Here is a 13,622-nt window from a genome sequence, read left to right as displayed (position 1 = left end):
TGTGCTCCAGAACTAGCCGCATCCCTAGCCAAGCTGTTCCAGTTCGGCTACAACATTGGCATCTGCCCGGCTATGTGGAAAATTGCCCAGGTATGTCCTGTCCACGATAAGCAGGACAATTCCAACCCAACTAATTACCACCCCATCAGTCTACTCTTGATCATCAGTAAAGGGGTAATAAACAGTGCTATCAAGCGGCACTTGCTTAGCGATAACCTGCTCACTGACGCCCAGCTTGGGTTCCGCCAGGGCCACTCAGCTCCTGACCTCATTACAGCCTTGGTTCAAATATGGACAAAAGAGCTGAACTCCTGAGATGAGGTGAGAGTGACTGCCCTTGACATCAAGGCAGCATTTGACCGAGTGTGGCATCAAAGAGCCCTAGCAAAACTGGAAACAATGGGAATCGGGGGCAAGCTCTCCACTGGTTGGAGTTATGCCTAGCACAAAGGAAGATGGTTGTGGTTGTTGGAGGTCAGTCATCTCAGCTCCAGAACATCACTGCAGTAGTTCCGCAGGGTAGTGTCCTCGGCCCATCCCTCTTCAGCTGCTTCATCAATGACCTTCCATCCATCATAGTGTCAGAAGTGGGGATGTTCGCTGATGATTGCACAATGTTCAGCACCATTCGCGACTCCTCAGATACTGAAGCAGTCCTTGTCCAAATGCAGCAAGACCTGGACAATATCCAGGCTTGGGCTTACAAGTGGTAAGTAACATTCACACCCCACAAGTGTCAGGCAATGACCATCTCCAACAAGAGAGAATCCAGCCATTGCCCCTTGATATTCAATGGCATTACCATCGCTGAATCCCCCACTATCAACATCCTGGGGGGTTACCATTGGCCAGAAACTGAACTGGACTAGCCAAAAAAAACTGTGGCTACAAGAGCAAGTCAGAGGCTGGGAATCCTGTGACGAGTAACTCACCTCCTGATTCCCAAAGCCTGTCCACCATCTACAAGGCACAAGTCAGGAGTGTGATGGAATACTCCCCACTTGCCTGGATAAGTGTGGCTCCCAAAACACACAAGAAGCTTGGGACCATCCAGGACAAAGCAGCCCACTTGATTGGCACCCCATAAACAAACATTCACTCCCTCCACCACCGATGCACAGGAGCAGCAGTGTGTATCATCTACAAGATGCACTGCAGGAACTCACCTTAAACAGCACCTTCCAAACCCATGACCAATATTATCCAGAAGGACAAGGGCAGCAGATAACATAAGAACTAGGAGCAGGAGCAGGCAATTCAGCCCTCGAGCCTGCCCCGCCATTCAATACGATCATGGCTGATCTCATTTCGGCCTCAACTCCAATTTCCCACCCTCTCCCCATAACCTTTCAACCCGTTACTAATTAAAAATCTGTCTATCTCCTCCTTAAATTTATTCAGCGTCCCGGCATCCACTGCACTGAGGTAGTGAATTCCACAGATTCACGACCCTTTGAGAAAAGTAATTCCTCCTCATCTCTGATTTAAATCTGCCACCCCTTAGCCTAAAACTATGGCCTCTCGTTCTAGAATGCCCCACAAGGGGAAACATCCGCACCACGTCTACTTTGTCTATCCCCTTTAGCATCTTACGTACCTCAATTAGATCTCCTCTCATCCTTCTAAACTCTAGTGAGTATAGGCCTAAACTGCTCAATCTCTCCTCATAGGACAAGCCCCGCATTTCTGGAATCAATCTAGTGAACCTCCCCTGAACCACCTCCAGTACAACTACATCCTTCCTCAAGTAAGGGGACCAAAACTGTGTACAGTACTCCAGGTGCGGTCTCACCAATGCCTTGTACAGTTGCAACAACACTTCCATATAGATGGGAACACCACCAACTGGAAGTTCCTCTCCAAACCACTCACCATCCTGACTTGGAAATATATCGGCCGTTCCTTCACTGTCGCTGGGTCAAAATCCTGGAAATCCCTTCCTAACAGCACTGTGGGTGTACCTACACCACATGGACAGCAGCAGTTCAAGAAGGCAGCTCACCACCACCTTCTCAAGGGCAACTAGGGATGGGCAATAAATGCTGGACCAGCCAGCGACACCCACACCCCATGAATAAATGTAAGAAAACGTTAACTCTGTTTGTCTCTCTACAGATGCTGCCATACTGCTGAGATTTTCCAGCACTTTCTGTTTTTGTTTCTGACCACTCGCTGGGTGAAAAAGTTTTCCCTCATGTTACCAATGCTTCTTTTGCCAATTACCTTAAATTTATGTCCTCAGGTTCTGGATCCTGTCCAGACCCCTCATGATTTTGAACACCTCTATCAAATTTCCTCTCAGCCTTCTCTTCTCAATGGAAAAGAGTCCCAACTTCTCCAATCTATCTACATAACTGAAGTGTCTCATCCCTGGAACCATTCCTGTGAATCTTTTCTGTACTCTCTCTTTAACGCCTTCACATCCTTCCTATAATGTGGAGTCCAGAGCTGAGGCCAAACCAGTATTTTATACAAGTTTAATTAATTTCCTTACTTTTATACTCTATGCCCCAATTAATAAAACTTGGGATGCTGTATGCTTTATTGACTACCCTCAACCTGTCCTGCCATCTTCAATAACTTATGCACATATACACCCAGGTCTCTCTGCTCCTGCACCCCCTTTAGAATTGTACCCTTTGTTATATTGACCCTCCTTATTCTTCCTACTAGAATCAATCACTTCACATTTCTCCGCATTAAACTTCATCTGCCATTTATCTGCCCACTCCACCAACCTGTCTATGTCCTTTTGAAGTTCTACACCGTCCCCCTCACAGTTCACAATATTTCCAATATTTCGGCAAATTTTGAAATTGTTCCCTTAACACCAAGGTCGAGGTCATTAATAAATATCAGGAAGAGCAGGGATTCTAACACCAAACCCTGGGGAACTCCACTACAAACCTTCCTCCAGTCCCAGAAACAACCATTCACCAATACTCTGTTTCCTATCACTCAGCCAATTCCGTATCCATGTTGCTATTGTCCCTCGTATTCTATCAGCTATAACTTTGCTTAAGTCTGTTGTGCAGCTCTGTATCAAATGCCATTTACAAAATATTGCTGTCAGGCACACGCCAATTAACTAACATTAGATAAATCCTTTGAGGGAAGATATTAAGAGAATATGGAATACTGAGGAAAATGAGGCATGCAGCTGGAATTGACTCAGGTGCAGGGCCCTCTTCTGTACAAGGGCTTCTCTCATTGTGGTGGTTTGCACTTCTCCTGCAGTTGCCTAGATGCCACCAGCCAACCCCAAGGGCTGCACTATTCAGGTATCGCAAAAGACGACCAAATGGCCAAGAGCACATTCTCATAATGCCCAAGAACCACATCAACTAAACAACAGGCTCAGAACTCTCAACTTCAATAGGAACAAGGCTGAACTTACCAACGGTGGCCTTCAGACCCATGTAGCCAATGGCAGAAAAAACGTAGAGCTGTAGGAACATGAGATAACAGCTGAATGTCAGGTTTAACACATTTATGCTTTAACTACTTTGTGATCAGGAACAACCTCCAGGCAAGGACAGCCACCCAGCCAATAGAACCTCTTGTGGTCGCTGGAGTGTGGTGTGCAAGAGGAGACAAATTGATTCAGCTGCTAAATATGCACTGCCATCAGCTTGTGTACAAACAAGAGCTGGTCAAAATTGTCAAATGGTTTCAGATGGCAAGTAGTGAATACTGTTTGCACTGATTAATAATCAATAACAAGAGAAAAGAGAGGATTATCACAAGAACAAAGTGGGCAATGTAGAACAAGGCCAGGATAGTGAAAATATAGATCAGACCTGCAGAAAGGTAGTTCAAGATCAATTGGCATCTTTAAAAAGCAACTGGATTGATTCCATATCTGTGGACGAGAATTGAGAGGTATAAAGACATTAATAGCACTGCTTGATTGACTTCCTGAAGATAAAAGGAAGGAAGTGAAGTAAATGACCAACAGTCAATAATGTGAGGAAAAGAATAATAGAATTAGCTGGAATGAATATGGAATGGAATTATCCTGATGGACAGATAACATTCCTTCATTCTAAGCTCTATGTTTACAATGTCAAGGCTTGGAGGAGAGTTTGAGGACAGTGTGTAGAGAGAAGGGAATACCACCTGTTACCTTGTGATCAGCTGGTAACTGACCAGGTGATGCTGTGGGTGGGTCAGAAACCAGACCAGAGGTACCCAGAGAAAGTTTACCAATATATTCAAGAAGACAGAGCAGAGGGTGGAGGTAGAGAAGTAGTTTAAGAGCACTTGTGCTCCTTTCTAAGCCAGTGTGATGAGAGTGCTGGGCAATACCTAAGGATAGGAAAAATATGGAATCCAAACTGAGGAGCTGTAAAATCAAAATCGGTTAGAAGAGCAAACCCAGGTTGTGGGCAACATGGAGATGAGTTGGAAAAGAGCTGAGGGGAAGCAGTTAATGAGGGAGAAATGGAAAGGAACGAGATAAGCAAGGGATAAGGAAAGAAGGTCAGAGACTGTGTGCGACTCTGTGGATGTGGACGTGTGTGTGTGGGGGGGCATGTGAGGGAAACACACAGAGCATGACTCTATGGGTGTATGCGCAAGAGAAAGAGAGGGAGAGAGATAGGTGGTGACTCTGTGATTATGTGCGTGTATGGGTGATACAGAGTAGGTGTGTGAGTGCATGTCGGTGTGGGTGAGCGTTGAACAATCAAGGGAAGGTGATCACAGAGAGAGAGAGACTGGGTGAGGTGCTGGAAAGCAGTGCGATTTTTTTACACTTGCAGAGGTGTTGCCATTGAAAGGTGGAGAAGCTTGAGCTGGGAGTTGAGAATGGTTACAGGCTGAGCAACACCGTCACTGCTACTTTCTAATCAACTGACCCAGCTCCATGCAGGAATCCGTTTTAAGCTGTGGGATGAGGAAACATGTTGGATTTGGTGGGGAGAAGGCAACACGCACAAAGTAAAGGGAATGGAGGCTTTGACTGCTGGTTGGGCGGAATATAAGATGATGTGGGATAGGGAGGGCAATTTGGATAAGTTATGGTAATAGTTATCTAATGCGCAGAATAAAGGTGAAAGGGTAGGTGGTGATATAAGGAAGGAAAATTATGACCCAGCTGAGAGTCAGTGTGTGTGGGACCCGTACCCCAGCGAGAGTCAGTGTGTGTGGGACCAATACCCCAGTGAGAGTCAGTGTGTGTGGGACATGTTCCTGAAACCTCTCTTACAACATTAAAATCAGGTTCTATGCCTATTACGTTTCTGGGATCTTAGGACCTTGAAAATAGCTACATAACAATTACTGCAGTTCACGGCTTGGACACATTATAGAAATAGAAGTTAAAATGTTGTATTATTTTAGAAATATCATCAGCAGCAGTTCTTACTGTTGGTGCTGCTAGCAGCAGCATTACTCCACAAGTAGTTGCTCTCTTTTTTGTGTGATCAGATATCACACCTGCAAGGATTCCACCTAGTTAGAGAAATACAGTAATATAACCATCATAGTCAGCATGCAGTGCTACACAACACAGGTCACAGCTTTCTACACACATTCATGTGACACTATCACTGAAAATGTCATGGTTTAGAATACACCAGGTATTGTGTGCTTAATTCATTCTATGGCTATGAACAGCAACCCACATGACTACAGGGTGCAAAGCAACTGAGGATGGGGCGGGGGGGGGCGGCGGGGTGGGGGCAATAAGAATTCATTTTGAGTTTGCTATGACAAGCTAAGAAATATTACCCTGGAAGACCCGCTAAACTTACTAATAATAAAAGGTCTATTTGAAGGAACAGCTGCAGATATGCTTCTTGTTGCGTAGAGAAATACACCGTTGTGGGTAAGAGCGGGGATATAACAGCACAGGAAAGAGCGAGACCAAAAGCACGGATATAAACAGTGTGGGAAAGAGCGAGACCAGGAGCGGGGATATAAACAGCACGGGAAAGAGCGAGACCAGGAGCACGGATATAAACAGTGTGGGAAAGAGCGAGACCAGGAGCACGGATATAAACAGTGTGGGAAAGAGCGAGACCAGGAGTGGGATATAAACAGTGTGGGAAAGAGCGAGACCAGGAGTGGGATATAAACAGCGTGGGAAAGAGCGAGTCCAGGGGTGGGGATATAAACAGTGTGGGAAAGAGCGAGACCAGGAGTGGGATATAAACAGCGTGGGAAAGAGCGAGTCCAGGGGTGGGGATATAAACAGTGTGGGAAAGAGCGAGACCAGGAGCGGGGATATAAACAGCACGGGAAAGAGCGAGACCAGGAGCACGGATATAAACAGTGTGGGAAAGAGCGAGACCAGGAGTGGGATATAAACAGTGTGGGAAAGAGCGAGACCAGGAGTGGGATATAAACAGTGTGGGAAAGAGCGAGACCAGGAGTGGGATATAAACAGCGTGGGAAAGAGCGAGTCCAGGGGTGGGGATATAAACAGTGTGGGAAAGAGCGAGACCAGGAGTGAGATATAAACAGCGTGGGAAAGAGCGAGTCCAGGGGTGGGGATATAAACAGTGTGGGAAAGAGCGAGACCAGGAGTGGGATATAAACAGCGTGGGAAAGAGCGAGTCCAGGGGTGGGGATATAAACAGTGTGGGAAAGAGCGAGACCAGGAGTGGGATATAAACAGCGTGGGAAAGAGCGAGTCCAGGGGTGGGGATATAAACAGTGTGGGAAAGAGCGAGACCAGGAGTGGGATATAAACAGCGTGGGAAAGAGCGAGACCAGGAGCACGGATATAAACAGTGTGGGAAAGAGCGAGACCAGGAGCACGGATATAAACAGTGTGGGAAAGAGCGAGACCAGGAGCACGGATATAAACAGTGTGGGAAAGAGCGAGACCAGGAGCACGGATATAAACAGTGTGGGAAAGAGCGAGACCAGGAGTGGGATATAAACAGTGTGGGAAAGAGCGAGACCAGGAGTGGGATATAAACAGCGTGGGAAAGAGCGAGTCCAGGGGTGGGGATATAAACAGTGTGGGAAAGAGCGAAACCAGGAGTGGGATATAAACAGCGTGGGAAAGAGCGAGACCAGGAGTGGGATATAAACAGCGTGGGAAAGAGCGAGTCCAGGGGTGGGGATATAAACAGTGTGGGAAAGAGCGAGACCAGGAGTGGGATATAAACAGCGTGGGAAAGAGCGAGTCCAGGGGTGGGGATATAAACAGTGTGGGAAAGAGCGAGACCAGGAGTGGGGATATAACAGCACGGGAAAGAGCAAGACCAGGAGTGGGAATATAATCAGCACGGGAAAGAGTGAGACCAGGAGCGGGATATAATCAGCACGGGAAAGAGAGAGACCAGGAGTGTGAATATAAACAGCACAGGAAAGAGCGAGACCAGGAGCAGGGATTAAACAGCACAGGAAAGAGCGAGACCAGGAGCGGGATATAATCAGCACAAGAAAGAGAGAGACCAGGAGCGGGGCTATAACAGCACGGGAAAGAGAGAGACCAGGAGCGGGGATATAAACAGCACAGGAAAGAGAGAGACCAGGAACGGGGATATAAACAGCACAGGAAAGAGCGAGACCAGGAATGGGGCTATAATAGCACCGGAAAGAGAGATACCAGGAGCGGGGATATAATCAGCACGGGAAAGAAAGAGACCAGGAGCGGGAATATAAACAGTGTGGGAAAGAGCAAGACCGGGAGTTGGATATAAACACAGGAATGAGCGAGACCAGGAGGGGGGATATAAACAGCAGAGGAAAGATTAAGACCAGGAGCAGGCACTGGGTTCCTTGCTGGGCGTTTTGCCAGTGCTGTTGGGAGGGCTTTAAACTAACTTGGCAAGGGTGTGGGAGCCAGGAGATAATATCAGGAGAAAACTAGGAGGGGAATACCAGGGCACAAAAAATACAGGGAGAGGCAGATAGCACTAGATTACTAAATGAATAGGTGGAGTAAGAATAAAGGTGAATGTGGTAAAGTCTAAATCTGGGTTACTGTGCGTGTATGTGAATGTGCTGAGTGTGATTAATAAGACTGGTGAGTTACAGGTGCAGGCTGAGATAAGGAAATACAATGCTGTGGCCACATCACAGAGCTGGCTCAAAGGGCAGCACCGGGTGTTAAAGTGGGAGGGGTGGCAGTATTGGTTAAGGAGAGCATTGCAGTGCTGGAGAAAGAGGATGTCCCAGAGGGTTCAAGGACAGAATCAACTTGGCTAGAGATAAGGAACAAAAAGGATTAAATGACATTGTTCAGTGTAGTCTATAGGCTGCCAAATAGTAGGGTGGATGTAGAGAAATACATCTAAGGAAATTACAAGAGGCACAAAAATTATAGAGTAGTGAAAATGGGGACTTTAATTATTTGAATATAGACTGGGATAGTAGTAGTGTAAAGGGCATAGAGGGACAAGAGTTCCTAGCGTGTGTTCAAAAAAATTTCCTACAGCAGTATGTTTCCAGTTCAAGGAGAAAGGAGGTACTGCTAAGACCTGGTTTTTGGGAATGAGGTGGGCCCTTGTAGATCAAATGTCCATGGGGGAACATTTAGGGGACAGTGATCATTGTATCATAAGGTTTAGGCCGACTATGGAAAACGACAAATAACGACCCAGAGTGAGAACAATTAACTGGGGGAAAGCCAACTTCAATGGGGTAAGAATGGATCTGGGCCGAATTAATTGGAGTCAAAGGCTGACAGAAAAAACAGTAGCTGAACAATGAGCTACCTTCAAAGAAGAGATGATTCTGGCACAATCAAGGTATATTTCCCTGGAAAGGGGAAGGTAGGGTAAACAAATCCAGAGCTCCCTGGATGACAAAGGAGGTAGAAATTAAGATAAAGAAGAAAAGGTGTCAGGTGGATAATACAATAGGGAACCAGGCTAAATCTAGAAGGTTCAGAGGGGAAGTGAAAAAGCAAATAAGAGAAGCAAAGAGGGAGTATAAAAGAGACTGGTAGTCAACGTAAATAGGAATCCAAAAATCTTCAATAGGCATATAAATAAAAATGAGTGTAAAAGGAGGAGGAGGGCCGATTAGGGACCAAAAAGGGGATTTACGCATGGAGGTTGGGGGCATGGTTGAGGTATAAGATGAATATTTTGCATCTGTCTTTATGAAGGAAGGTGATGATACCCAGGCCATGGTGACAGAGGAGGTAATTCAGATACCAGAAGACTTTAAAGGTGCTGAGGGGTATTGGATAGGTTATCTGTACTTAAACTTGATAAGGTACCAGTGAGGGAAGCAAGAGTATACATTGCAGAGGCACTGGCCATAATCTTTTAGTCTTCCTTAGACTCAGGGTGGACTGGAGAATTGCAAACATTACACCCTTGTTCAAAAAAGGGTGTAAAGATAAACCCAGCAACTACAGGCCAGCCAGTTTAACTTTGGTGGTGGGGAAGCTTCTAGAAACAATGATCTGGGATAAAATTAATAGAATCATAGAACATTTCTGGCACAGAAAGAGGCAACTTGTGTCCATGCTGGCTGAAAGTTGAGCCACTCGGCCTAATGCCACTTTAACCTGGGCCTGTGGATTACTGGTCCAGAGATATCACCACTACGTCACCATCTGCATCATGGTAACAGTCACATGACAAACGCGTGTTACTTAAGGAAAACCAGTAAAGACTTAAGTGAAAATAGTGTTAAAAACTTATATAAGCACTAGTTCAGTCCCAGCTGGAGTATGGCATCCAGTTCTGGGTGCTGCACTTTAGGAAGGACGTGAAGGCTTTGGAGAGAGTACAGAAAAGATCCACGAGAATGGTTCCAGGGATGAGGAACTTCAGTTATGAAGATCGATTGGAGAAATTAGGACTGTTTTCCTTAGACAAGAGAAGGCTGAGAGGAGATTTGATAGAGGTAGTCAAAATCATGAGGGGTCCAGACAGAGTAGATGGGGAGAAACTGTTCCCACTTGTGAAAGGATCGAGAATGAGGGGGCACAGATTTCAGGTAATTAGCAAAAGCAACACTTTTTCATGCAGCCAGTGGTTCGGCTCTGGAATGCTCAGCCTGAGTGTGTGGTGGAGGCAGGTTCAATCGAAGCATTGAAAAGGGAATTTGACTGTTATCTGAAAAGAATGAAATGTGCAGGGCTACAGGGAGAAGGCAGGGGAATGGAACTAGGTGAGTTGCTCATTCGGAGAGCTGGTGGAGACATGATGGGCCAAATGGCCTCCTTCTGCATTGTAACAATTCTGTGAATCTGTTTTGCATTGTTTCCTGTGACTGTTCATGTTTCAACAGGCAGCAGAATGGCCGACAGGTGTCTCTGTACTGGAAGGCTGTTTCCAGTCAGGGGGAGCGATGGAACAGTTTATGGATGAAACAAAAATTGGCCACCTGGCTGATAGGGAGGAAGAAAGCTGCAGAATCTGGTCTGGTCAGCCAAGTGGAAAAGTGGCAAATGGAATTCAATCCCAAGCGTGAGGTAATATATTTGGGGAGGGCAAACAAGGCAAGGAATAGACAATATGTGGTAGAACGCAGAGAAACGTAGAGGAACAGATAGACATTGCAGTGAATGTCCACAGATCTCAAGAAACCCCAAGGGCAAGAGTATAAATGCAGAGAGACAGAGAGCGAGCCTGTCAGAGTCAGAGGTAGAGAGAGAGAGATGGTCTGTGGAAGCCTGGTGGGAGACAGTAGCAGGAGGTGGTGCCTGGCAGCAGGAGTCGGTTGCAGACACCATCAGAACAAATTACGTGTGACAGGGCAGCAGGTGAATGATTGGTTGTTTGGAAAGCCCAGTAGCATGCAGCTGAAGGTGTTTGTGAGTGGACCAGCCGAGCGAGGGAACATGCACGTCAGGGAGCACATCAAATAAACGGCTTAAAAATGACATCAGCACGAGGGAAGGTATTGATTGGTGAGTAGCTGTTTTTATCTTTTAAAAATAGAAGTCTTTAACAAATCTTTAGATCATTTCTGTTAAGTTTATTTAGTCTATTAAAAGGAGTCATGGCAGGGTACCTCCGTGCTGTTGAATGCACATCCCCTACCACACACACAACTCCAGATACTCGCCTTGTCCCAGACAATGACATATGCAGGAAGTGGGGTCAGCTGGAACAATGCTACTTCAGGATTCGGACCTGAGCAGCACCAGAGTCACTGTAGCGCATCTGTTCGGCTGAGAGCACACAACTTAAGGATATGCAGTTAGAGAGGGAATGGGTGACCAAAGAGGCAAGGAGGACCAGGCAGGTGATGTAGGGGCCTTCTATGTACACATCACTCTCTAACCATCATTCAGTCCTGAATACTTTAGAGAGGATTCATCTGCGGAGTGAATACAGGAAGTTCAGAGGGCAAATGAAAATGGAAATCGGAGAAGCAAAGAGAGAGAGTATAAGAGGAGATTGGCAGCCAACGTAGAAGCAAATCCAAAAATCTTCTATAAATATTTAAATAGTAAAATAGTGGTAAGAGGAGGAGCAGGAGCAACTAGTGATCAAAAAGGTAATCTCTGAATGGGAGCACAGGGCATGGCAGAGGTACTGTTTGAATACTTCACATCTTGTCTTATCAAAGATGATGATGTTGCCAAAGTCACAGTGAAAATCAAGGTATTTGAGACACTGGATGGGCTAAAAATTGATAAACAGGAGGCATTAGAAAGGTCGACTGTACGTCAAGTTGATAGGTCACCAGGACCAGATCAGATGCATTCAAGCACACGGAGGGAAGTGACAGTCAAATTTCCCAAGCACTAGCCAAATGAGTGAGGGATACAGTCTCACAGCGCGAGGCACCAGGTAAGGGATACAGTCTCATAGCACAAGTCACCAGGCAAGGGATCCAGTCTCACAGCGCGAGGCACCAGGTGAGGGATACAGTCTCACAAAGCAGGACACCAGGTGAGCGGTACAGTCTCGCAGCGCAAGTCACCAAGCAAGGGATACAGTCTCACAGCGCGAGGCACCAGGTAAGGGATACAGTCTCACAGCACAAGTCACCAGGCGAGGGATACGGTCTCACAGCGCGAGGCACCAGGCAAGGGATCCAGTCTCACAGCACGAGGAACCAGGTGAGGGATACAGTCTCACAGAGCGAGGCACCAGGCAAGGGATACAGTCTCACAGCACAAGTCACCAGGCAAGGGATACAGTCTCACAGAGCAAGGCACCAGGCGAGTGATACAGTCTCACAGAGCAAGTCACCAGGCAAGGGATACAGTCTCACAGCACAAGTCACCAGGCAAGGGATACAGTCTCACAGAGCAAGGCACCAGGCGAGGGATACAGTCTCACAGAGCAAGGCACCAGGCGAGGGATACAGTCTCACAGAGCAAGTCACCAGGCAAGGGATACAGTCTCACAGCACAAGTCACCAGGCAAGGGATACAGTCTCACAGAGCAAGGCATCAGGTGAGGGATACAGTCTCACAGAGTGAGGCACCAGGCGAGGGATACAGTCTCACAGAGTGAGGCACCAGGCGAGGGATACAGTCTCACAGAGTGAGGCACCAGGCGAGGGATACAGTCTCACAGAGTGAGGCACCAGGCGAGGGATACAGTCTCACAGAGCAAGGCACCAGGCGAGGGATACAGTCTCACAGAGCAAGTCACCAGGCAAGGGATACAGTCTCACAGCACAAGGCACCAGGCAAGGGATACAGTCTCACAGAGCGAGGCACCAGGCGAGGGATACAGTCTCACAGAGTGAGGCACCAGGCGAGGGATACAGTCTCACAGAGCAAGGCACCAGGCGAGGGATACAGTCTCACAGAGCAAGGCACCAGGCGAGGGATACAGTCTCACAGAGCAAGTCACCAGGCAAGGGATACAGTCTCACAGCACAAGTCACCAGGCAAGGGATACAGTCTCACAGAGCAAGGCATCAGGTGAGGGATACAGTCTCACAGAGTGAGGCACCAGGCGAGGGATACAGTCTCACAGAGTGAGGCACCAGGCGAGGGATACAGTCTCACAGAGTGAGGCACCAGGCGAGGGATACAGTCTCACAGAGTGAGGCACCAGGCGAGGGATACAGTCTCACAGAGCAAGGCACCAGGCGAGGGATACAGTCTCACAGAGCAAGTCACCAGGCAAGGGATACAGTCTCACAGCACAAGGCACCAGGCAAGGGATACAGTCTCACAGAGCGAGGCACCAGGCGAGGGATACAGTCTCACAGAGCGAGGCACCAGGCGAGGGATACAGTCTCACAGAGTGAGGCACCAGGCGAGGGATACAGTCTCACAGAGCGAGGCACCAGGCGAGGGATACAGTCTCACAGAGCGAGGCACCAGGCGAGGGATACAGTCGCACAGAGTGAGGCACCAGGCGAGGGATACAGTCTCACAGAGTGAGGCACCAGGTGAGGGATACAGTCTCACAGAGTGAGGCACCAGGTGAGGGATACAGTCTCACAGAGTGAGGCACCAGGTGAGGGATACAGTCTCACAGAGTGAGGCACCAGGTGAGGGATACAGTCTCACAGAGCGAGGCATCAGGTGAGGGATACAGTCTCACAGAGTGAGGCACCAGGTGAGGGATACAGTCTCACAGAGCGAGGCATCAGGTGAGGGACACAGTCTCACAGAGCGAGGCATCAGGTGAGGGACACAGTCTCACAGAGCGAGGCATCAGGTGAGGGATACAGTCTCACAGAGCGAGGCACCAGGCGAGGGATACAGTCTCACAGAGCGAGGCACCAGG

At 47.6% G+C, this 13,622-nt stretch overlaps 1 protein-coding gene across 7 annotated transcripts in view; it reads right to left on the bottom strand.

Moving 5' to 3' along the window:
• Nucleotides 1-13,622, bottom strand: part of slc37a1 (solute carrier family 37 member 1) — a 117,374-nt gene that overhangs the window by 27,080 nt on the left and 76,672 nt on the right. For 5 of the 7 annotated variants that reach the window (XM_041211968.1, XM_041211973.1, XM_041211970.1 and 2 more), the window contains 2 exons: nucleotides 5,369-5,454; nucleotides 3,398-3,446 (listed from right to left, as the gene is read on the bottom strand). In XM_041211968.1, coding sequence (XP_041067902.1) covers nucleotides 3,398-3,446; nucleotides 5,369-5,454 — 135 coding nt within the window. Of the gene's footprint in view, nucleotides 1-3,397; nucleotides 3,447-3,800; nucleotides 3,863-5,368; nucleotides 5,455-13,622 lie in introns of all 7 variants that reach the window. The other 2 variants (XR_005945897.1, XR_005945898.1) reach the window with 2 other exon arrangements.

The sequence above is a fragment of the Carcharodon carcharias genome, chromosome 18, assembly GCF_017639515.1.
Source record: "Carcharodon carcharias isolate sCarCar2 chromosome 18, sCarCar2.pri, whole genome shotgun sequence".
NCBI classification, from domain to species: Eukaryota; Metazoa; Chordata; class Chondrichthyes; order Lamniformes; family Lamnidae; genus Carcharodon; species Carcharodon carcharias.
Note: the sequence above shows the minus strand (reverse complement) of the source record. Positions and strands in the feature narration are given on the sequence as shown.